The 24,633-nt window shown below is 44.6% G+C and overlaps 2 protein-coding genes across 2 annotated transcripts in view; one reads left to right on the top strand and one right to left on the bottom strand.

The window, feature by feature from the left end:
* nmnat2 (nicotinamide nucleotide adenylyltransferase 2) overlaps positions 1-8,268 on the top strand; it is a 12,862-nt gene extending 4,594 nt beyond the window's left edge. The window contains exons 2-11 of the mRNA XM_015956516.3: positions 2,714-2,802; positions 3,672-3,739; positions 4,141-4,219; positions 4,457-4,592; positions 4,737-4,817; positions 4,938-4,982; positions 5,168-5,244; positions 5,424-5,525; positions 6,490-6,557; positions 6,631-8,268. Of these exons, the coding sequence (XP_015812002.1) occupies positions 2,714-2,802; positions 3,672-3,739; positions 4,141-4,219; positions 4,457-4,592; positions 4,737-4,817; positions 4,938-4,982; positions 5,168-5,244; positions 5,424-5,525; positions 6,490-6,557; positions 6,631-6,733 (848 nt within the window). The 3' untranslated portion in view covers positions 6,734-8,268. The remainder of the gene's footprint in view (positions 1-2,713; positions 2,803-3,671; positions 3,740-4,140; positions 4,220-4,456; positions 4,593-4,736; positions 4,818-4,937; positions 4,983-5,167; positions 5,245-5,423; positions 5,526-6,489; positions 6,558-6,630) is intronic.
* lamc2 (laminin, gamma 2) lies at positions 8,067-24,633 on the bottom strand. Its single transcript, XM_015956434.3, has 21 exons — positions 24,192-24,633; positions 16,358-16,534; positions 16,162-16,279; positions 15,969-16,090; positions 15,773-15,904; positions 15,505-15,694; positions 15,144-15,256; positions 14,619-15,005; positions 14,115-14,348; positions 13,905-14,041; positions 12,511-12,667; positions 11,901-12,106; positions 11,744-11,823; positions 11,520-11,657; positions 11,301-11,445; positions 11,076-11,225; positions 10,817-10,931; positions 10,498-10,694; positions 9,051-9,209; positions 8,877-8,976; positions 8,067-8,770 (listed from the first exon to the last, which is right to left on the bottom strand). Exons 1-21 carry the CDS (start codon positions 24,265-24,267, stop codon positions 8,517-8,519), a joined length of 3,387 nt encoding a protein of 1,128 aa, XP_015811920.3. The 5' UTR covers positions 24,268-24,633; the 3' UTR covers positions 8,067-8,516.

Below are 24,633 nucleotides of genomic sequence, written 5' to 3'. Positions count from 1 at the left end.
CCAGGTATAGGATTCCTTTATTTTTCCAGTCCGGAAGGTTCATCATTTTGTTGTTTTGCAAAATGTCAGGATTGTTCCAGATAGGTGTGCGTCTGCATGGTACTAGTGAAGACTCTGTCATTTTAAGATACTCCCACCATGCTGTCAGAGAGGTGCTTATACTAAGACTTTTGAAGCTTTCATGTTTTCTTATGCTTGAGCTAATAATGTCTGAAAGCTCTATCGTATTGCAAAGTGTCTGTTCTATATCTAACCAGGACTCGTCTAATGGGTTATCTTGCAACCATCTTGGTATATATTGCAGCCTGTTGGCTAAGAAATAATAATAAAAGTTGGGTAAATCCAGTCCTCCTCTGTCTTTGGTCTTCTGAAGCGTTTTTAAGCTAATTCGTGGAGGTTTATCCTGCCAAAGGAATTTAGTAATTGAGGAGTCCAGAGATTTAAACCAGTCAGCTGGAGGTTTGTTTGGGATCATCGAGAATAAGTAATTTATTCTGGGTAAGACCATCATTTTAATTGTAGCAACTCTCCCCATGAGTGATATCGGTAAGGATTTCCATCTTGCAAGATCATCTTCCACTTTCCTTAAAAGTGGGATGTAATTCAGTTTGGTTAGATCTGCTAACTTGGGAGAGATATTAATTCCCAGGTATGTGATATTCCCTGACTCCAATTGTGTATTAAGCAAATTGACAAATGAGAAATTAATTGGTAGAACTGTGGATTTTAACCAGTTTATAGAGTAATCTGAAACTCTGGAAAAAGAGTTTATCAGTTCTATTGCTTGGGAGAGAGAGGATTGAGAATTCTGGAGAAAGAGTAAAACATCATCTGCATAAAGACTGATCTTATGTTCTATTTTCTTACACTTTATCCCTTTAATATCTGTTGTTTGCCTAATTGCTGCTGCTAGTGGTTCAATAAAGATAGCAAATAGTGAGGGGGAGAGTGGGAATCCCTGCCTGGTCCCCCTCTGAAGACAGAAGCTAGCTGATATCTGGTCGTTCGTCCTGACACGTGCTGTTGGTGAACTGTATAATGTTTGTAGCCAGTTTATGAAGAAGTTCCCAAAACCAAATTTATGTAAAGTTGCAAATAAGAACTTCCAGTTAACTCTATCAAAAGCTTTTTCTGCATCTAGAGATAATATACTAGTTTCTATGTTTCTACTGTAAGAGAAATCTATCAAATTAAGTAATCTACGTGAGTTTGTGGATGACTGTCTACCTTTAATGAAACCAGTTTGGTCAGGGTGTATTATGAAGGGAGTTACCTTCTCTAATCTTTTGGCCAGGGCTTTACAAATTATTTTGAGATCAACATTAATAAGAGAAATTGGGCGATAGCTGGTAGGAAATGCCGGGTCTTTGCCTGGTTTTAACAAGAAACTAATATTGGCTGAATTCATGTTTGGCTGTAATCTGCTGCTCTCTTCGATTTCCCTCACCATTCTGAAAAATATTGGAGCCAGAATGATCCAGAATTCTTTGTAGAATTCTACTGGGAACCCGTCTGGACCTGGAGCTTTCCTATTCGTCATGGATTTAAGGGCTTCCTGGAGCTCCGCTGATGTTAGTGGCGAGTCCAGGACTGTAACTTGGCTGTCTGATAATTTAGGAAGTGTTATCCTGTCAAGGAACTCATTGATCTCATTATCTGATGGGTTTATCTGTGGTGAGTACAAAGTTTGGTAAAAGTCTCTGAAGGTGTTGTTTATTCTTTCAGGGTCATATACTATATTCCCGGTTGAGTCTTTAACAGCAGATATGGTAGTTTTCTCTTTATTTATTTTTAATTGGCTAGCTAAGAATTTACCTGATTTATTACTATGTTCAAAGTTTTCTATTCATAGTCTTTGTGCTAAAAATTGTGTCTTTTTGTCAATAATTCCATGAAGTTCTAATTTAGCTTTACGTAATTTGATCATTAACTCTTCTTCTGTGGATGCCTCTAAAGACTTGATGATTTCTTCTAACTCCTGAATACGTTTGTTTTCCGTTTTTTTCTTATGTGATGAGAAAGAGATTATTTTACCTCTCATCACTGCCTTTCCTGCCTCCCAAAGAATAGATGCTGATGTTCCAGGCAGGTCATTATGTTCTAAATATAAACCCCACTCCTTTTTAAAAAATTCTATAAAACCTTCGTCTTTAAGCAGTGATGTATTAAACCTCCAGTTTTTGCTTGGTGGGATTGTCTTTTTATTTACCAGAGTTAAAGAAACTGGAGCATGGTCGCTGACAACTATGGGGTGTATCTCAGTGTCTGAAATGTCAGCCAACAATGAGCTGCTGACTAGAAAATAATCCAAACGTGAATGAGAGTGATGTTTCAGTTTGTGTTTCTGGTTGTGTTTGTGTTTCAGTTTTTAACATGTAGGTTTTATTTGTGTCTGATCCTCTCAGGTTCTGCTCCAGAAGAATTCTGATGGAGCTGGGATTATCCGATTTGACTTTAATTTCACTTTCAAGCTTAAAGCTTAAATGCCTGATAAATAGACTTTTATTTTGAAGGCTGAAAGCTGAATCGTAGTTACAAAATAAAAGGATATCAGGTGTTACACCCATCAGAATCGGATCCTGTGGATGTACAGGAAGTGAATAAATAACATCAGATAATCCCAATCCAAACAGATGAAATGATGGATTTTAATCCAGAGCTAACAGCTGACGCCGGATTCACTTTTATTCACTTCTTCATTTGTTTCCTGCAGAAAAAGCCAGAGAGTTTCTGCACAAAACAGGAAGATTCATTGTGATCGGAGGCATCATCTCACCAGTTCACGACTCCTATGGAAAACCTGTGAGTGCTCTGTGATGTCAGTGATGATGTAATCCACCTGATGGTGGCTCTGTTCTGATGCTCCCTGAAACATGGGCTTTGATTAACTGATGGTTTACAGATGAGATCAGAGGCGAAGAGGAGGAGCTAGCTTTGTGCCTGACCCAGACGTTCCTCTGGGCCGTGCGTTTGGCCTCTCTGTGTTCCAGACTCGGGTTTAGGTTCTGATCCTGCGTCTGCTTCAATAAATCTGAGGTTCTACTTTGTTCTGCAGAACAGAACAAAGAATCACAAATTTACATGTCTGGTCAAACATTTCAGGGAGACTTGAGCTGAAGAAGTTCCATCTGGTCGCCTAAACAGGGTCAGCTCTACAGATTTAGATCTAGAGGAGCAGCAGCTCTTCTGCTAACCAGGAGACCACATGATCCAGATCCTCAGAAACTCTAACCAGGTCTATGGTGTACAGGTCGGCTCCCTCCTCTTCCTCCCAGTTCTTCTCCTCTTCTAAACAAATCCAAAAGTCCGCTGCAGCTGCTCCATCAGAACCTGGAGGACCTGGGTCTGCAGAAGCTGCAGGAGATGTGAAGCCGGTTGGGACTCAGGTCCATGCTGGTTCTGAAGGAGTTAACAAAGCTCTTGTCCTACTTTCCTTCTGCTGCAGAAACTCAACATGAAAAATAAATGCTGCAGAAATCCAGTCAAACTCTTTCAAAATAAAAGCATGTGGTGCTGATCCAGTTTGGGTTGTACTGGTTCTGAAGAACTACCCTTTTAAATCCAGGTGAACTGATTTAGCATCTTTGTGATCCTGTTGAGTTCTGCTCCAGAACCGGTCCAACCAGAACCCGTATTTCTCAGAAACAAATGGAGCCTGTCTGTGTGTGCAGGGCCTGGTGTCCAGCCGACATCGTCTCACCATGTGTCAGCTGGCCGTCCAGTCATCTGATTGGATCAGGTGAGTTGTCTGTCAGTCATTCAGAGTTTCTGTTCCTGTAGAAACAAAAAACAAACATTAAAACTGTTATTTCTGTCCCAGTTTGGGTTGTGTCTACGGTGGCCATGTTGGGACATTCTCATGTCAGACTGAAGATGTCCTCAAATGTACATCGTCCATCTGGCTGATATTAAATTTAGTTTGATTGTCTTTAGTAAATAATTTTGTTTTGAATTTTTGTTTCAGAGTCTGAATCAGATCCCACATCAGATCCTGAGATCTAGACTAAAACCAGAATATTTTTTCAGGCTCTTATTGTGAAACTTCTGCAGGAAGTGACCGAGTTTAACAAAGTCGGAATGAGTGTGGCCTGTCCTGACTGGGTCAGGTCTCTGTGATGGTTCTGGTTGTGTCTCCTACAGAGTGGACCCCTGGGAGTGTTACCAGGACACCTGGCAGACCACCTGCAGCGTGTTGGAGCATCACCGCGACCTCATGAAGGTCAGTCAGGTGACCCGGGTCCGCTCAGGTTGGAGGTTCCGCCTGAGCCAAAGTGCTGAGGCATCAGGTTTAGGGACAAAAATGAACCGAAGAGCAGAAATGGAATATTTTACTTACAGATTTGATTCTGGGACGATTCTTCTGAATGACCTGCGGAAACATGTAAACAGAACCAGTCAGAACTTTGTTCATGGAGAAACCCGCTTGATCCAGTCCAAACGTGTTTCTGTCCCTCAGAGAGTCACCGGCTGCATCCTGTCCAACGTCAACACGCCGTCCACCACTCCTGTGATTGGTCAGCCTCAGAACCAGACTCCGCCCATCTACCAGAACCATAGCACCATCAACAACAAACACACAAACATCACGGCCAGTGAGTCCAACCCGGAGTGACACCATCATGTGTTCATCAGATACATCATGTGCTCATCAGACACATCATGTGTTCATTAGACACATCATGTGTTCATTACATACATTTCTCGTGGGTTAATAAGATGTTTGTTGTGTTTCTCAGTCAAACTTTGGGGGAAAATCGGTGAGAGTTTGGGTAAAATCTGCTGCGTTCGTCCTCAGATGGAACGTTTCACGTTTGTTGGTAAGAAAACGAGTAGAAAATGTTCATAATTATTGCTAAAATGAACCAAATAAGTTTTTGTTTGTTGGTAATGAGACCTTTGAGACTGTATTTACAAACAAAGCTGATGGTTTATTTCAGATGAAAACGCCAACCTGGGCACCGCCATGAGATACGAGGAGATCGGTGAGTCTTCTGACCCGAACGAGTCAGGACTTCCTGCTGCGTGTCATTTCCTTCTGGCTTGTTTGGCTCCAGTAAACTTCTGGTTTACAGCGTAAACATGATGGTTACCGCCATGTTTACTAAGGTAAACGTGATGTTTACTGAGGATGTTTTGTCTCTCTCCTCCTGCCGTGTGTCACCTGTAGAGTTACGCATCCTTCTCCTGTGTGGCAGTGACCTCCTGGAGTCCTTCTGCATCCCTGGCCTCTGGAAGGACAGTGATGTAAGCACAATAAGCCTCACCCACTCTCATGTAGTCCAACCCAACTACATGGAGCCCCGCCCCTTAGATGATCTCTTTATCACATGACTGATGCTTGATGTGGATGTTTTTGCCAAGGACACCTGCCCCAGTTTGAAGAACAAGCTGGAGGTAACGTTCTGGAGTGTTTGTGGTTTCAGATGGAGGTTATTGTTGGAGACTTTGGGATCGTGGTGGTTCCTCGAGACGGAGTCGACACTGAGAGGATCATGAATCACTCGTCAATCCTGCGCAAATACAAGGTGAGATAGGTGTGTGGGGTTTCTATGGAAGCCTGGCGAGCGTCTGACACCTCCAAGTCGTGGGGTGTAATCTACGGTCGTCTCCGCATAGTGTATATAAAGACAGAAAAATGTCCATTGGACAGCACTAGAACCATCAAACGTAGAACGCTGTGATTGGCCAGACACAAAACTGATCAAGCCAGTGGTAGACCAGCTGAGGCTAATGCGACAGGCGTGGCTGAACCGACCTGCAGAGTAAAGTATTTTGATACTGTTACGTTTGTTGCCACGGTAACAACCTGAGTCCAGATTCTTCTGATCACAGACTAGATCAGGAATTTTGCTGAATTAATGTTTAAATGGTAAATGGCCTGTATTTGTATAGAGCATTCTTAGGGTTCTACAACCCCCCAAGGTGCTTTACAGCTAAATCAGTCATCCACACTCTGGTGATGAGCTACATTGTAGCCACAGCTGCCCCGGGCACTGACAGAGACGAGGCTGTCGTACACAGGCGCCACCGGACCCTCCGACCACCTGTAGACAAGGTGGGTTAAGTGTCTTGCCCAAGGGCACAGCGGCAGCATTCTCTGGCGGGAGCCGAGATCAAGCCTGCAACCTTCTGATTACTGGACAGCGCCCTCTACCTTCATCACCACCCTCTCCTTGTTCCGCTCTTATTCCAACTTTCACACGATTCACTGATTTCCCTCTTTCCTACTCACGTTCCCGCTCCCCTTCCTTATTTTGCTTTTCTCCTTTTAAACTTATTTTTAATCATCTTTTAAAATATTTTTTAAACTTTATTTTTGTTCTTGTGAAGCGCCTCGTGGCTTTTATCGTGAGAGGCGGTTTAAACCTCCTGACCTGCGGCTGCCCAACCTTCCACTAAGACCTTTAAGATGTCAGCCTCTGGAGAAGTTAGGACGTTTGAAATCGTTTTTCCCATGGTGCCTTGTGTTTACGCTGCCGTGTGCTTTAGGACAATATCGTCACGGTGAAGGATGCAACAAACCACCCGATGTCCATTGTCAGCTCCACAAAGAGCAGGTGGGATCACTAATCACAGAATTTAGAGGCCATAAACCATTGATGTGATCTGACCTTTAACCCCACCCCCCAGACTGGCTCTGCAGCACGGTGACGGCCACGTCGTGGACTACCTGAGTCAGCCCGTCATTGACTACATCCTTCAGAGCCAGCTGTACATCAACGCCTCTGGATAAACCTGCTACATGAAAACACCCAGAACAAAGATGGTAGGGGGAGGGGCTTCAACAACCATCTACTCTATACCCCCCCCCCCCCCCCCCCCAAAAAAAAGAACTGAAACTTCCTCGTCCGTCTTCAGACTTATACTCTTCTTTGATCTGTGCCTCCTGTCTGTGTCATGTGACCCTACCTTTGTTGGGGTGGGTGGGAGGGGCTTCATGTGTAAACAGGTGCATGGTCAGCAGCAGAGCATGCTCAGGGCTAGGCTGGGCAGAACCTGATCCAGATGTTAGCACATGGATCCTTACCAAGTCTCATAGTTTAAACAGGAGTTTGGTTTCTATCAGGTGACCCGGTTCTGATCCGGTTCTGGATTCATGTTGGATGTTAATTATTATTGTGAGATTTTAACAGAACAGGTTTGTTGGTCAGAAACTTTCACTTTCACTCAAGAACCTGGCCTGAACACACACACACACACACACACACACACACACACACACACACGCACAGATATTCCTCAAATCTCACTTTGTTTTGAACCTGAACTTTATCAGTTTGAGCCTGGTGAGTCATGTTACCATGGCAACATGGGATGGTGATGGTGAGGAGCCAACTGAACTGGACCCTCTGTTTCTCCTCCTGCATGCTTTCTTCTGCTGGTTAGGTTCTGGCATTAATGTTTTCACTCAAGATTATTATGGTCTGTCGTGGACATGTCTGGAAAATTATTATAAATAACATTTAGCTTCAGTGAAGATCGTTTCCACGGCGACACACGTTTGTATTAGCTCTGTAAACGAGCCGATGTCATCTGCTTGTGTTTATCTCCATGTGTGTGTGTGTGTGTGGGGGGGGGGGGGGGTTGATTACACGTAGCTGAACCTGTTTCTGTATTAATCCGCTGTTTCTGTTGCACGAACTTCTGAGTGTGAAATTATTTATTGTGACTTTTGTTTGTGAGATTTTGTCATCACAGCTGTTTACAGATCAGATTTAGATCTGATCAAAGACTTAAAGATGAACAAAACTGACCTGAGATCAGAGCAGCAGAAGGATGTAAGATGACAATAAGCCTGGAAGTGAATCCAGTCTTTAATATTTCTGATCCGATTCTTTATTTCGGATCACCTGCTCCCCCTGCTGGATAAACACAGTAGCTCCTCTAGTGAATCATCACGGTCAGACTGAAACAAATACATTTTATTTGAGTCAGAGGAGTAAAGCAGATTAATTTTATTTTATTTTTCATCTGCAGCAGAACAAAAGCAGATCAGATCATTTGAAAATAAAATTAGCTTTTAAATCTCAAAATTAGACAAGTCCTGAAATATGAAGAAATAAAAATGTAGGAAAGGTTTTTATTTTCAGTCACACATAGAAAACTACATATCTGCTGTTTGACCCTGATGGTAAACAATCAAATACATTTGCAGACACAACCAGCTCCATCAACATGGCCACGCTTTTATTTTAAAATCCTACTCGTAAATGTTTGTTTTACCAGCATTTATTTGTATTTATTATCCAATAAATATCAAAAATTTCAGGAGTTAACACTTCTTCTGTTGTGGGTGATAAAAGTGCATCAAAATATCTGTTTTGTATAAACTAACTCCAGCTTCTTCAGGACCACCATGATGTTAGAGGTTCCTCTGCTTGGCTCCAGCACACCTGGTTTCACTCAGCAGGTGATTACTGGAGAACCCGAGGACCTGCTGAACAGGTAGAACTCTGTGGAAGAGGCTAGATGGTGGCCCAGGAGGACCAGAATGGGGCTCTCAGTGTCTGCGTCCTTCAGGCCTCCTCTATGGGGGGGCTGTTAAAGCAGCCGCCAGGGATGGTGCTGTTGATGTTCTGCAGGTTAGCGATGTCGGCCATGATGCTGTCGATGTCCAGGTTGATCCGGGTCAGGAGTCGGCGCTGCGCCGCCTCCTGCTGCACCATGTCGTGGAGTCGAGGCCTCAGGTGGTCCTCCACCTCCTTCTCAGCAGAGGCCAGAGAGTCCTCCAGCTGCTTCACCTGCTTCTCATCCAGGACTTCGGACTGGTCTGTGGACGTAAGAAAGCCTCAGGTGAAGATAAAGGTGACCACTGATCCTTATTTAGTAAAAACTTCTTAATCAGATTAGTGAGAAAATGGAAATCGTGAACGTACTCAGGGAGGCCAGCAGCTGGTTGACATCCTGCAGAACCTTCTGCACGGCCTCTTTGGTCTGGAAGGCCTTGCTGAGAGCTCCAGTCGCTGCAGCAGTAGCCTGCAGAGGAGACATTCACTTATTAGGTTGTGGTAAGGCTCGTGTCGGACAGGTGAGCTGTTATCAGAGATCACCTCCTGAGCTGTAGCATTCAGGTGCCTGGCATCTTCCAGCTGAGAGTCCGTGTCTGCAGCCGCCCCCTCCAGGTTTGTCTTCAGGTCCTTGGATTCCTTGTTCAGCCTTGTGGCTTCAGTCACCACATCAGCTGGAGGTGGCAACGAGTCTAGAGTCCCCTAAATTACACACAGATAACATGCCCAGGTGAGGAGCAGATTCAGATTCTCCTGTTCTCCTTAGAACAAGAAGTGAGTCAAAAACAGGATCTTCTGTTCAGGTCCGAATAAATAAAATCCTGTTGAGTTTTAGGGAAACAAAAATCTGCATTTTCACTGGACAGCTCTTACTTTGAAACATCCTAGCACAGGGATGTCCAAACGAGGGCCGAAATCACGAAGCTAAAACTCCTCACAGGCCACGAAAATATCAGTTTTATGTGTTAAAACATTCTACATTACAGCCGGCGGTGCAGTCAGGTCGAGCAGAAGCTATGAAGAAGAAACCATCTTTTACATAACACCTCTCAAGATAAGTCATGAGGCGCTTCACAACAAAAAATAAAACTGATTAAAAAAAATTATAAAGAAAGAAAAAGTAAAAATTGTGATGAAAAGATGTTTTCACTGGAGGAGTCCCATCCTCATCATCATTTTAACTCAATTATTCCACCACTAAACCAGCTGGTGAGAAACTTAAGATCAGCTGATCTGCAGTCCGATCACTCAAAAAAAAAATTGCGCTGACAGTAATCGATTTTCCTCATGGAAGTTTTCACTTCCTCTGTTTTCAAGTTAATCAGACATGATTTTAATAAATAGTCCTTAATGTAGGCTAAATGCATGTGCTATGCTAGGCTAAATGCATGTGCTATGCTAGGCTAAATGCATATGCTAAGCTAGGCTAAATGCATGTGCTATGCTTAGTTAAGCTAAATGCATGTGCTATGCTAGGCTAAATGCATATGCTAAGCTAGGCTAAATGCATGTGCTATGCTAGGCTAAATGCATATGCTAAGCTAGGCTAAATGCGTGTGTTATGCTAGGCTAAATGCATGTGTTATACTAGGCTAAATGCATGTGCTATGCTAGTCTTAATGTATATTGTATACTAAGCTAAATGCATGTGCTATACTAGGCTAAATGCGTGTGCTATGCTAGGCTAAATGCGTGTGTTATGCTAGGCTAAATGCATGTGCTATGCTAGGCTAAATGCTGGTGCTGTGCTAGACTAAATGCATGTGTTATGCTAGGCTAAATGCTGGTGCTGTGCTAGACTAAATGCATGTGCTGTGCTAGGCTAAATGCATGTGCTGTGCTAGGCTAAATGCGTGTGCTGTGCTAGGCTAAATGCATGTGCTATGCTAGGCTAAATGCTGGTGCTGTGCTAGACTAAATGCATGTGCTATGTTAAGTCAAATGCACATGGTAAGCTTATGCTTTATACTGAGAATAAAAAGGTTTTCACCTCCAGATTGTTGATGAGGTTCTGTAGTTGGTCAATTGTTCCCAGTGTGTTTTTGTGACCTTTGGACACAATGTCTAAGGTGGACTGGGTCTTAGCATTGCTGCTAAGAGCTGCTTGGATGGTGGCGTTGATGTCTGGAAGGCGTTTGATGGCAGCGTCTGACAGAGCTTTGCTGTCATCGATTTGTTGGTCAAAACCTGTGAGGTAAAATTGTTTCAGTTGGTTAAATCCATCTACCTGCTGCTCACACCAGCTGATGGAAAGCAGCTGAATTAACACTTTGTATGAGGAGATATTTGTGATACAGCAAGACGTTCACCTCTTAGGGAGTCCAGGGTGTCATCCAGTTTGTCTACGTTGTTTTGGATGCTCTTCAGAGCGATCTCTGTTTCAGATTTGGCAATGTTGACTCTGTCTAGCAGCTTGTTGGCCTCCTGCAGTTGAAGATGAAACCGATATGAGGAGGTAACATCCCACATGAATGGGTGAGGAGAATTAGAAGGAGCCTAGTTTAGATGATTCGTAACAGGAGCGACCCACGCTGAGCTTCAGTTCTTGTCTGGTTGAAGATCCTGTACCTGCTGAGCAGCTCTGCCTTCAGCCAGTTGCTCTTCAGCAGATGTTTGGCTTTGTTGCACAGAATCCTGCAGCTTCTCCACAGCTGAGATGTTCTCCTGCACCGCATTCTCCAGCCCACCCAGCCTGAGTGCCATGGTACCCACATCCATCTGTTGGAATGAAACAAGGTGAGGTTGGAGGCCTTCAGTAGGTCTCAGGTTTAGATCTTCTGCCTCAGCTGTTACCTTCAGAGGAGGAGGAAAACTCTGCTCAATCCTGGAGATGTCATTCAACATCCGGTCAGCTGTTCCACTCTCAACCCGAGCCTTGTCGCTTTGGTTCATAGCCTCGTTCTCCAGAGTCTTCACCTGAGAGGTGAGCTGAGTGTAGCTGCACACCCCCCCCCCAAAAGAAATGAAAGTTCTTCCATCATGAATGATCAAAGGACCTCCTCAGACACTTACAGAACCTTCAGGTCTCCAGTCAGGTCTTTGACTTTGTTCTCCCGGTCCATCAGAACTTGGACCAGATCCAGGCTCTTCTTGGCATCGTCTAGAGCCTCGTTGGCTGTCGGCTCTATGGCGTCCGCCTTTGCCTGGTGTCTGGGGGGTGGACAGAAGAAGAAATCAGCACTCAGGAAAACTCGTCAGACCTGATTAATCAATGACATCACAAGCTCGGGCCTCACTCATTGGCCAGGTTCGTGGCGGTCTGTGCCAGAGAAGCCAACTGGTCTGAAGTCAGAGGAGCATCTCTGAGAGGAAACTCCTGATGGAAAACAAACAGCGTAAACCTCCTGTAATTCCTGAACAACTCCCGGGAATACCGCTCGACTATTGTCTTACGACTGATCTGAGTTGAGCTTTGGCATCCTCCAGGCTGCGTCTCATCTGGTCCATCAGTGTTTGGACGTCCTTCACCTTTGTCTTCCACGTTTGCTGCTGCAGTCTGATGTCTTCTGTTGCTGCGTCAACGTTCAGCACTTCCTGTTCCTGAGTCAGCTGATTCTGACTGATGGACGACAGCTGCCTCTGCAGGCTCCTTTCCATCCCTATTGGGTCAGAAAATGTGACGTCGTCAACAAAGAGTTCACCTGAGTGGGTGGAGCTTTGTGTGTTCTGCTGCAGTTCCACTCACATCCACCAGAGGCACACTGCCTCTGTGACCCTAAAGCTATCATTTAATTTGAAGTTTTTATTGGTTTAAATGTGTATTATGTTTGTTTTAGGTCTAATAACTAAATAATAATTCTAAAAGACGGCTTTTATTATGTTTCTGTTTAGCATTTAAAGCTCTGATTGTTTCTGAAATTAGAACTTTTATAGGTTTAACTTAGAAGTGATGAGTGGGCGGGACCTAATCACAGCAGGTAGAATCAAAAATGGTACAAAATCATGTCAGACTGACTGGTGCTGCATTGGTTTAAATGAGATTATCATCCAGGTGTGGTCTCACCTGTGAGCTCCTCCACCTTCTTCTGCAGGTTGTTAATCAGCTCCTCAAACATCCTCAGAGTGGCGTCCATCAGAGCGCCACTGGATGGTTTCACAGCTCCATTCTTCCTTGAGAACATGTTCTCCAGATCCTTCAGTTTGGCCTCATAATCATCCAGCTGAAAAACACAAGAGAGAGATTAGCTAGAGGATCGTCCCTAATCCAGATTAGTCCGCTCTGAGTTCTGACGCTTTCATTTATGATGAGGGAGAGAGATTTTGTCGTGGTGCTTCTCTCAGATGGCCAAGGATGGTTATGAACAGGCTTAAGCACACAGCTTCTCAGGCAAAGGGAAGATGGCTGCTCGGTGTCGTGACCTTTGGCCTTTCTAGTGCCAGCTAAACAGAGGAAGCAGCTTTGTGTGTTGTGAGCTTCTAAACCTGCAGAAACGGGTCCACTCCTGTTGTGTGCAGGGCTGCCGTGCGATATTCACAAGAAGGCAAAGAAGTTAAATGTAGGCTGGGACGGCCTTGCCGGGTCTTTCCTGTTGGTCATTGTGACAGACTGGAATCACCCCGACGCATGCAGGTGTGCAGACATTTTAACGTAACAGAGAACACCACAGAGATAACGAGATCTATCAAGAAAAGATCCCATCAGATCATCTGAGCATCATCTCAGACCAGGACATCGGCAGCTACCGGCCCGCTGAGGAGCTGTGAGAGCAGCTCAGAGCAGGTCTGGGTCCCGGGCCAGAACCAGAACCAGCAGGTAAAATGTTCTTACTTTAAGTTAAATCATTTCATAATAACATTAATATGATGCTGCACTGCTGCTCTGCTTGTTTAGACTAAATATTAAATAGTGAATTTTTATTTATTATTATGTGAGAAATGACAATGACGAGAGGAAATGATCGTGTGTAGCTAACCCCGATGTAGGTACTTCTGTATCTGCCTGTCACTGATATTACCCACAAATCCAACCTGTTAGTGGAGTCGTGTTTCTGGGCGGGAACTTTTTACTTTTACTTGATTAGAAACATGTTGAAGTAGTGCTACGCTTCCTCGGATGATTTATAATACGCTGTAATGAAACGTCTGAGCTCCGTTTGTTCCCTTTGAGGTCAGTTTCTGAAAATGCTGATCTCCAGCCTCCTTAATGAGGGCATCCCTGTGAGGGATGTGTTCCTCCTGGTTCCTTTTATCCTTCCTTTTGACTTCAGCTGCAGCAGCCCCTACCAACTCGAGTCATACAACTAAAACGGCGCAGGTCACGTGTCTGACAAAGACCGATTCCAACTGGATGTTCTCAAATGAGTCAGAGTGGAGCGTCTACTCACACTTCCACCTCCCGCCCAGCAGGGTGGGCTGTAGAGACTTAGCATGATACCCAGCAGTCATCAGAGCTGATACCTTTATTTTGACGGGGTTGAAACAGGAAGGACAGTTGGACCGTTCACACCTCAGACCCTGGAAACCCGGTCGGCACCGACAGAGACCAGAATCCTCACACTGTTCGGACTCGGAGCCTTGAGCATCACAGCTACAAGCTGCTCGGTGGAGAACCCGTTTCAGGATTAGAAGGAACTGTGAGGCAGGATGGACTGAAGGTCCTGGTCTTACGTTTGCAGGCGTCTGAAAGTCTCTGGTGGTAGAAACCTCTCAGACACGACTCACAGCTCCGCCCACTTGTGTGATTCAAACATCTCAGACATTCTCCGGTTCTCCGGTCGCAGCTTCCCACCACGCTGGTATCGATGTGTCCGTTACAGCTACAGGGTCTGCAGGGACGCTGCACGCCTGAAGCACCTGCAGGATCTCCATAGAAACCCTCCCGACAGACATCACAACGAGAACCTGAAGAACACACACGCACCTTCTGGTTAATAGTGGTACTGATGACCCCCCCCCCCCCCCCCCCCCCCCCAAACACATACACAAACACAAGTTTGGCCTTTGACACCATCACTTCTCTTAGCTGGCTTGTATGTGGCTGTTCTCATCACTTTCAGGTAAATTAGAGTTTGTGGTGTTCCACAGGGTTCTGATCTCGTTTCTCTGCTATTCATCATATATCTACCCACCTATTCATCATATATCTACCCACCCTACCCTCCACCTCCTCACCGAAGGCTCCTGGTGGACACCAGTCACATCGAGGCTCCGGAGAACCAGCGGCCAGTGAGCAGGATGTCCCGTCTGGACAAGGACACCTAACACAGGTCCCCTGCCGGTCCTGGTAAAACCCCACGGAACAGCTCTGTTCACCGGGCGTCTCGTCTGCAGAGTAACAGTCTCCAGTCTGAGGGTCACAGCTCCCCCCCCTGCAGCTGCAGGGATCGCAGGGGCTGAAGACTCCGTTGGCAGGAACCCTGCGCCGGAACCCGTCTGAGCAGAGCTCACAGAACTCGCCCTCATGTCCTCGTGGACAGCTGCAGGTCTGGACCCAACGAGCCGGGATGCCTTCTCCATGGCGCGCCGACACCAGTTTCACGTTGTCGAGGTAACCACGACCTGAGAGGATGGAACAGTTCACACACACTCCGTTATACTACTGAATATGGTTCCTGGTGTTCATGGAGACCAGAACCCACTTTATCCATAATCTGAGACAGAAAGTTACAGGGACCCTCGTCCATCGAAGGAACTCACCGTTCTCTCCAAACGTGGCCCGGATCATGATGGCTGTGAGGTTCTCGAGAAGGCTCTGGAACTGAAAGGAGGAAAGCTGAGGTCTCCACGTGGCGCCAAGTTGCTCGTCCAGCCTGTTCAGCAGACAGGGTATGGAGGGCATGGTTAGAGTCTGAGGAGGTTCACAATCAGGTGGGACAGCCTTCTGTCCAAGATCAAAACAGCAGCTCTGTGAAATTCCTAATCCAGGCCTGGTTTCTTTGTTTTAGGGATCCAGGGCTTCCTTGCACCAGGCTCACCGGTAGCCAGGCAGGATCTCCAGGAGGGTGGGGCTTATTGGGTCAGGTGTGATGTCATACACATTGGCAGGTTGTTTTCTGACCTGAAACTGTAGCTGATCTTCTGTCCACAGGGGATGACGGTTCTCAGGTCCCCCAGAGAGGCGGAGACTCTCATACCGGCGCCCTCTAAGACCACATCATTGGTGGACGGGTGTGGGACACCACGGTCCAAACGCAACAAGAAGGAGAGGTTCTGTCCATAACTCAGCAGCTGGTTCCCCAGGAAGGGTTCTACAGGGTAGGAGGGGGAACATTTAGTCAACGGAACCAAGGTTCAAGAAGACCTGCAGGAGGTGGAGCCTGTCTCACCTGGGGCATGCAGGTATATTGGTGGGCTCACTCTGGAGATGACCTCCAAGTCCTGGTGTTTTGGTGACCAACGGAAGTGAACGTCATCAGGAGTGACGCCCCGGACCGTCGCTGCCTTCCAACCTTCTGGACCTGAAACAAAACCCAGGGTGAACTTTGTTTTTCTGCTGAGAGAGAGCACCAGGTGGGAACTTACCTGTGGAGAAGGTGGAGGTGACGTTGTAGATGGAGTAACCACGTGTGGCAGAACACTGCTGGCTGTGTCCGTAACAGAAACACGGCAGACTCAAACTCCCAGAATTTTCTCGCTTCTGCTGGCTAAAGAAACAAAAACCAGGAAGTGAATCGTTGACTAGAAACGGTCAAACGGGTCAGAACTCCTTCCTGACCTGCGCAAGCAGCCGTCGGGTCTGATCGGCCCATCGGGGCAGCGGTCACATTTCTCTCCTCTGACGCCATATTTGCAGCTACAGCGCCCCCTGCTGTCACACGCTGCTCTGACAGAACCTGGAGACCCAACAGAGCTTTCAGACACCTGTGATCATGTTTGATGTGAGGATGTCACACTGACAGGTGTCCTCTCACCTGTAGGATTACAGTTGCAGGGTGTGCAGCTGAGTCCCGCCCCCTGGAGGTAGAAACCAACCTTGCAGCGCTCACAGTGACGACCTTCGGTGTTTCCCTGACACTCGATACACCTGAGACCCGTGGCATCGAGCTGGCAGAACTGAGCCCTCCCGTTACACTCGCAGCGCCGCTCAGCTGCAGCAAAAACCGCAAATCAGCAAAACTTTTTAAAGGTGCATAATGTAAGAATGTCTTGTGGACAATTATGGTACTGCAGCCCATTTTTCAAACAAGTGAGATGTTTTCTCTTTAGACTTCTCCATCACCTGGGGAGGGTTGCAAAGCAGTTCCCCGCCAGGACAATAGAGGGCGAGGCGCTGTTCTGGGGTACATTCTCACCATTAGTCACACATTTGGTCCAACATCATTTATTTACTATAGTGTTTATTAGGGCTGTAGCGAAGCCTCGACGACGTCGACGGCTCGATTCTAAAAATTTGTCGACGTCAGAATCGGAAGTCGACGCACCGCGCCCACTTGTTGCATCCCCAGGAGTTTGTAAATAGAGGAGGAATCTGCCTGTTTTTCCTCTAGTTCACCCTCTTCTCCGCCTTCACTAACATCTCCACCAAATACCAAAGACCCGGAACGATGTCCGTCCACTACTAGATTATTTTCCTGTTTTGCCCGCCTTCGTCTCCCGGCAACGGACAACAACTTCCGGGGTCAGATGCGCTGCTTCGTCTCTACCGCAGATGTAGAAAATCATCGGGAGCGTTTCTCACCTTCATAGAGGAGCTTCTTTCAGACATTAGGAGAGCTGTTTTGGTGGTAGCAGTCTCTCCTCCGTGCCGGTCTGTTTGCTGCTGGGTGTTTTTGGTTTATTTAAACTTGGTAACTTGAATTTAACGTTGGTAAAGCTACTGTTAGCATCTTCGCTAACAGCTTCTTGCATTTGGATAAGCTGTTACGTTTTGGTTTAGAGTTCATCTTTTTTGTGGTGCAGATCTCCCTTTTATTACATTTAGAGTGTCGTGGGTTTTCGGTTTAGTTTAAAATATCACCGTGAGTTTGGTTTAACTGCCCAGTTTAGAGTTTGGACTTTTGGAGATCCTTATTTTGGTCTAGAACCCTGTAATCTTTGCCCAGTGGGACATCCCTAGTTATTTGTACTTTTGTTTTAATTCCCCACGGGCAGAATTAGTTTTATTATTCCCAACCTGTGGATGGAAAGATTTATGTTTTTGTGTTGTTGTAAATAAACCTGATCATCATTTTAACTTTTAAATCCCGTTATTGTCCCTTCCTTTTTGCACACAAGCCAAACTCCCCAGGAAGAGTCGTAACACCACTCGCCTCACGCTCATAAGTGACCAAAACAAAGCAGCATGGAGACACTCCATCTCCAACCACCTCTCAGGCAGCAGCCTGCACTCCCAAGTTCTACACGTCACCAGAACATAACCAACCAACACAATAAAAGCAGTGTTATACAAAATGGAAGGCCTGTAGTGTTTATTCTCTTACAGTAACAATTTATCAATTTTTTTGAGGAATTTATTTGAGATTTTCTGGTTCTTGTTAATTGTGCAATAGAAAAATAATCATTAGATTAATTTTCTAAATAGTCATTAGAATAGTCGACTATTCGATAAAATAATCGTCAGAATAATCGTTTTAAAAATAATCGTTTACCCCCAGCCCTAGTGTTTATATTGTTTTTATTTATTTCTGAGATTTTTTGGATGAATATGTCCCTCTCTCTCCTCCAGCTTGTTCCATATCTTTCTGCTCCTTCAGTCACGGGTGAATAAACGTTCATATTTTTGGACTTTTTCCGTGGCGCGTTCTTCTATCTGCTCTGTGTCTGCTGCAAAATTTGTTTTTTTTTCTTTTTACTTTTTGAGGGGGCAATGGCGGTGCTGTTGATGAATTTAAAGGAAGCAGCATCCTGACCAATCGCAAGCTTGCAGTCGCCGTCACTTTCGATGGATAGTAAAAGGTATGGCGTGCTTCTGTCTCCTGCTGTGAGCCCGTCAGAGAGCCATTGCGCCTACGCATAATGGTGTGGCACGTCTCCGTCTAAACGCAGACGTATAAATTAGTCTTTATGCATCGGTGCCAGAAGATTCTAGTTAAGACGAGTCAAACTGGAAGTTCACAAGTAGATAAAAACATTTCACAGTAATATCTAAATGTTGGTCGTTGAAAAAGTAGCTGGAGATTTTTTAGAGTTGCCTATAAGTCACTGTTAGCATTGTTAGCTCATCGTTGGCCTCTAACCTGCTTCAACCGATGTTAGAGTAAAACAAATGAGAAGACTCCAAAGTGCTTTGTACCATTCATCCATTCACACACACATTCACACCTGATGGAGATGCGCTACACTGTAGCCACAGCTGCCCTGGGGCGCACTCACAGAAGCAAGGCTACCTAACACAGGGTCCCTCGGACCACCGCCAGCAGCTAAAATGGTTTAAGTGTCTTGCCCGAGAACACGACGACGGTAGCCTTCTCTGGTTGGAGCCGGGATCGAACTTAAAACCTTCCATTTACCTCCTGAGCTCCTGCTGTCCCTAAAAGATGGCGTTGCTTCTTAGAGGTACAAGAAATAACTTCAAGGTCAGGTCCTAAATGCCTAAAATTAAATTCTACATTCATCAAATATATTTGGTTCTGATTTGGCAACAGATTTCAGGTCAGATCCTCCTCCTGTCCCGACCCAGGTGGTTCCTCCTGACTCACCTGAGTTGGAAGCGGTGAGTTCAGGTGTTTACCTTGTTGCTCAGAAAGAACAGATTTCATAACTCAGACTAGAAACTTTAGTTATTGCAGCCGAAGGGAAAATAAGCTTAGAGCCGCGCCCATGAAGCCAGACAGGAGCAGCAGACCTGAAGCATCCCATAAACACAGATTCTATTCTGTCATTAAACTATTTTTTCCTTCTTTATTATTTAGCTATTAGATTTTGCAGCAAAATAAAATGAAAACAGACATTTAGTTGTTTTTTGTCGTAAAGTTATAAAATGAATTTTATGTTCAGTTGAGTTAAAACAGTTTTGGTAAAGTTGTCCAAATAAAACAACTTAAAAGCCCCAGAGAAACAATGCTGGTATTAGATGTTTTATCTCTGCTTTTTACGTCACTCTTAACTGGTTCACCTGAACTGGTTCATCTGAATTGGTTCATCTGAACTGATTCAAATCTCCATACCAAAGCCTACTGGTTGTGCAGCACCAGGCTAAAGGTCAAAGGTGACAGATCATCTGCTGCTGTGGCCACCAGACTCTGAACCTCTCTCCCCCTGCGCCTGAGATCAGTGGACTCCTTTAAAATCACCTGTTCAGGCTTTGGTGGGACCTTCACCACCTCCCTCTCTTTGTTCTGTTCTCCCATCAACCCCTCCCTCCTCACCCCCACTCTGTCATCTGAGAGCACAAACACACATTTAACCAGAAATAAGTTATTTGTCTAATCATTTGTGTTCAGATATTTGGGTTTTTTCCTTTAGTCTGTTTATGAATCTTTATGTGAAACTAATTTCGTCACATCTGGCTCTAAATGTGGATTTTGCTGTCAGTAACTGATTCATCTGCTCAATCCATCAATCAAACTTCATTTAAAAAGCACTTTACACACAAGGAGTGACCAAAGTGCTGTACACAGTTAAAACACCCATAAAAAAAGACACAAACAGCAACAATAAAGAGAAATTACAATAAAACAGTCAGAGAATTTCTGCCTATTCAGTATTAAAAGCCAAGCTAAAAAGAGAAGTCTTTAAAAGAGACTTAAAATCATCCATTGTAGCTGCCATCCTAACAATCAAAGGGAGATGGTTCAGATTCAGACCTAAAAGCTCTCCTGGGAACGTGCTTGTGTAGAAGCTCTGATAGATATGAGGGTGACAGGCCATTAAGACATTTAAACACCAAGATTAAAATCTTAATCAATCCTAAAACACACAGGCAGCCCGTGCAGGGAGGACAGGATAAAGGTGATACGGTCACGTCGTTACCTGTGAGCAGACGGGCAGCAGCATTCTGCGCTAGCTGTAGGCGCTGCACAAGAGAGGCCTCTAACCCAACGCAGAGAGAATTACAGCAGTCCAGCCTGGAGGTTGTTAAAGCGTGAATCACTATTTCAAGGCTTTCAAACGGCAAGTATGACTTGACTTTGCTTGTGTAGCGATACATATAGATTTATATCTATATTTCAAATGTGGCGTAGGTTTAGCTTTTTTATGATCTTATATTAAATAATTGGGGCACCACCCAGTTTTGTCTGTGTGAACTGGGACACTGGATTTAATATTTATATCTTCTCAAAGTTAACACCACATTTTAATCTGAAAGCTGAGTTCTTGTCAGAATGCGCTGGCTATTCTCGAGATCGCTAGGCAATAATCAGGCATGATTTAAGTTTTGTGAATTTATTACAAACATCATTTGTGACACTTGACAAAGAGAACCAAACACAGCTTATTGTTTCATGCATGAGAATATGTGGATAAACACAAGGCTTTATGGCAGTGCTATGACATAACTAGTCTGTAATAAAAGTGGAACTTTGGTGACACATAGGATTATAGTAAATATTAGGAATAACTTCTGTAAGGAGAACAAGTGTGTGTGTGTGTGTGTGTGTGTGTGTGTTCCTATGGGTATAGGAATACAGGAGTGTGGTGGGTGTGTGTGAATAAGGATTCGTGTGCAGCAGAGAATGAAGATAAATCTTGAGAGATAAATGAGAATTTGGATCGAAAATAACAAGCCATAAAAGTTTAAGTCTGAATCCACTAATCGGGCTTAGCAGGAAAAGTCAGCCAGATAGAAATGATTCACAGACCTTTTCTCTGTCGCCAAAGAGGTGTCCTATGGGCTGGAACTCAGCCGGTCCAGAAGCTTGAATGCGGCCTTCAGGGGCCATAGGACTTTTTGGCACCTCAGCTTAGGTCTACGATGTCTGGGAGAATCTCGTTCCCCGGGTGTGGCTGGACTTTAGGTTCCTTCACTTCAGCGGCCTCGAAACGTGGAATTCAGATCGCGGGCAAAAATTATTGAAAACGGAGCCGAATCATCAAACTGTTCCAAATTGTTCTTACTCTTAATATGAAAACTTGACGAAAACGCAGACTTCCAGTTTCACGTAGGAAGTCTAAACAAAACAACGGAGTTGCTTCTAAGTTTTTACTGTAACTTTTGAGAGCTAATTACTTTAAAGCGCCGGGTTCTGCTGGGCCAGATGGAAAACAGCCAGCAGGGAATGAGCTTAAGGCGTCCTTTGTTCTTAAAACTACCGCCATGAGGTCCGGATGGGTGCTTATATAACCTTTTGGGCACGCCCACCTGTACCTTACTCAAAAACCACTGGAAGGCACTGTGGCTCTTCCAAATAAACTCTACCTTCTCCAAGATGAAAATCCATGATCACAATTTAACACAGTTATTCATATAAAGCTTCAAAAAGTATTACTTTAGCATCAAAGTATTACTTTGAACAGGAAAGAATAACATTCATGTCTTAAAACTGAACAGTTTTACCATTAGCATGAATTTTAACTGGAGAAACACCAAATGACAGAGGTTTAACATAAACGAAAACCCAAAACAAACAGTTTAGGTCCGTGGCTGATAAGATTTTAACTTAGAGTACCTTGATTTCTATTTTAAGGGTGAACAACCTAAACACCTTCTTTGATTATAGATAAACAGAAAAATACCAGGGTTTTGATAAAAGCGAGATCCTGGAATCTTCCAGAATGACCCTTACGAAGTTTTACAAGCACCCGGCCTGGGGGGAAGAGTCAGTTATTGGCAGGTTGAGGTAAGACAGACCAAGTCCTGATAATGTCCGGCTTAACAAGTTACTTGGTAAAATTTACGTTTCTGGGAGAAAAATGTAGGAGTTAACCAGAATGCCCAACTGCGGGCCAGTTTCAAATTCCCCTTTTTATTTCCTTCTGTTGAATGTGAAAGAACCCTTTGTGTGACAATGTTATTGTTTTTTTCCGTGTAAACCTATACAAAGTTAACCTGAGGATATAAAATGTGGATTTCCGCTACACTTGTTAACCTCAAATGATAAAAACTTGACTGGCCCGCTGCGCTAACTTGCATCCCCAGATTCCTGGCAACCTAAAAGACATATAGAACTGCTGCATTCCAAGAGCAGGTCAGTTTTCCCAATAACTATTGGCTCAGTCTTGTTTTATTCAAGTGTAAAACATTCTATTCCATCCAAGCTCTGGTGTCAGTTGACCAGATATTGTACTGACTTGCTGCCAGTCGATCCCAATGGGAGGGAAATTTGCAGATCATCTGCAAAGTGGTGGAAGGACAGGACATGCTTCCGAAGGATCAACCCCAGGGGAATCATATAGAGGTAGAAAAGTCCCAAGATGGAGCCCTGAGGAACCCCACAGCTCAAGGGGGCCTCAGACGAGGAGAACCTTCCATTCATATAGAATGACTTCTGTCAGAGAGATAGGAGTGGAACCAGGTCAGAGCCATGCCCTTGATACAAACAGACTGATCCGGCCATGATAATGAAGTCTTATGGTCCACAGTGTCAAATGCAGCAGCCATGTCCAACCTAATTAAAACAGCAGAGTCTCCTGGGTCTGCAGTTAAAGGCAGATAATTGTCTCAGAGCTATGTGCCATTTTAAAACCAGACTGAAAATTTTCAGTAATTCCATGAATCTAGAGAAGATGCTGCAGTTGGAGGTAAACCATCTTCTCCAAAACTTCGAAAGAAAAGGCAAGTTAGAAATGGGCCTAAAGGTTGACAAGTTGCTCTTTTTAAGTAGAGGTTGGACCACAGCATGTTTAACTGCAGCTGGGACACGGCCCACAGAGAGAGAGAGGTGTTAACCGGGTTAACAATATTTGGACCTACAGCACGAAAGACCTCCTTCAGCAGCCCAGGAGGGAACCTGTCATTTGGGCAAAAAGAAGGCTTCAATTTTCTGACTATTTCATAAACCTGTGTGATGGGAACAGGTTCCAACTGGTCAAAAACAGCAGGACCACCAACAGGACCAGAGGGAGATGACCTGAGAGCACTCTCTTTATTAATAAAGAAGTTTAAAACGTTTAACAACGTGAAACGGAGGGAACCAGATCAGACGAAGGCTCATCAGACACTCATCTTAGCATGCAGCTTGATCCTCAGCTAAGGAGCCACTGCAACGTCTCTTAACAAAACATGAAGCTGGTTCTTCTTCCACTTTCTCTTCACCCACCTTAGAGGTACTCCAAGGCTCAGTGCTCGAACCCCTACCATGGCTCCTCTCATCACCTCTACAGGTGAGGGTCAGCTGTTTCTGAGTCTCTCCAGGTGACCTAACAGCCCCTCGTCTGAGGAGGATCCATCTGAGCAGTCTAATCCGATCCGGTTTGTCCAACGGGTCAGCTAGTAATGGAGACCGCTCAGGGTCAAAGGTCGAACAGGAACTTCTAAAAGTTATTAGAGCATCTTCATTCTATTTCTAAGTGCCAGTTTTTTTTAACTGTTTCACGTTTATTTTAGGCGGATTTACCAGCTAATCCCAGATAATCCAGCTGGATTAACACTGTAAAAGTGTTTGTACTGTAAATATAATACATATAACACCATCTGTGGGTTTAAGTGAGGGGATCACTTTTTGCACTCAGTTAAGTTTTTTTGTGGAAACTGTTTAAAAATATCTATTATAAAAATATATACATATAAATATAATATGAAAAGCAGTGAATTTACGTTAATAAAAGCCGTTTTGTGAGTTCATGCTGTTCCCAAAGGAGGCTCCTGATGAGCAGAGGAACCGGGAGAGTCAATCCCCAGAAGAAGAGAGAAGCTGAGACACTTACAGTAGAAGCTGTGCACCACCTGGACCAAGCAAACCGCAGCCAGAAGCCCGCAGACTGAAGTCCAGTTCATCTCCATGTTGTTTGAATCCTGAAGTCAGTCTCCGTCTCCCAGCGGCGGTTTTAAACTGCCTTCTCGTGCTGCTGCAGGTCCGTGCACGCTGCACATTCTATCTTCCCTGACTCACGTGTGATTCACAAAAAAAACACAAAGACTCAGAGGAAATGACTGCAATAACCTCAAAGGGATGAAAAATAGCACGTCAGCAAGAGACTAAAAACAAAATAACAAACATAAAAATCTCACAACCTGAAGAAATAAACAAAACAATGTCAGAGAAAAGACAAACAAAAAAAAACATCAGGAATAATAAAACCTGATAAAATGTTCACAAAATCACTCTGAGGGCCACAAACGGCCCCTGGGCCACACTTTAGACATGCC

This window comes from Nothobranchius furzeri, chromosome 11 (assembly GCF_043380555.1).
Source record: "Nothobranchius furzeri strain GRZ-AD chromosome 11, NfurGRZ-RIMD1, whole genome shotgun sequence".
NCBI classification, from domain to species: Eukaryota; Metazoa; Chordata; class Actinopteri; order Cyprinodontiformes; family Nothobranchiidae; genus Nothobranchius; species Nothobranchius furzeri.
This window is presented reverse-complemented; position numbering and strand designations above follow the sequence as displayed.

Coding starts and splice junctions, on each gene's coding strand:
- lamc2 (XM_015956434.3), bottom strand. CDS start 24,267: ATGGAGATGAACTGGACTTCAGTCTGCGGGCTTCTGGCTGCGGTTTGC. Junction 14,349..14,618: donor GTGTCCACCAGGAGCCTTCG/GTGAGGAGGTGG, acceptor TGTGTTCTTCAG/GTTCTCGTTGTGATGTCTGT. Junction 12,107..12,510: donor GAAGGTGGAGGAGCTCACAG/GTGAGACCACAC, acceptor CTGACCCAATAG/GGATGGAAAGGAGCCTGCAG.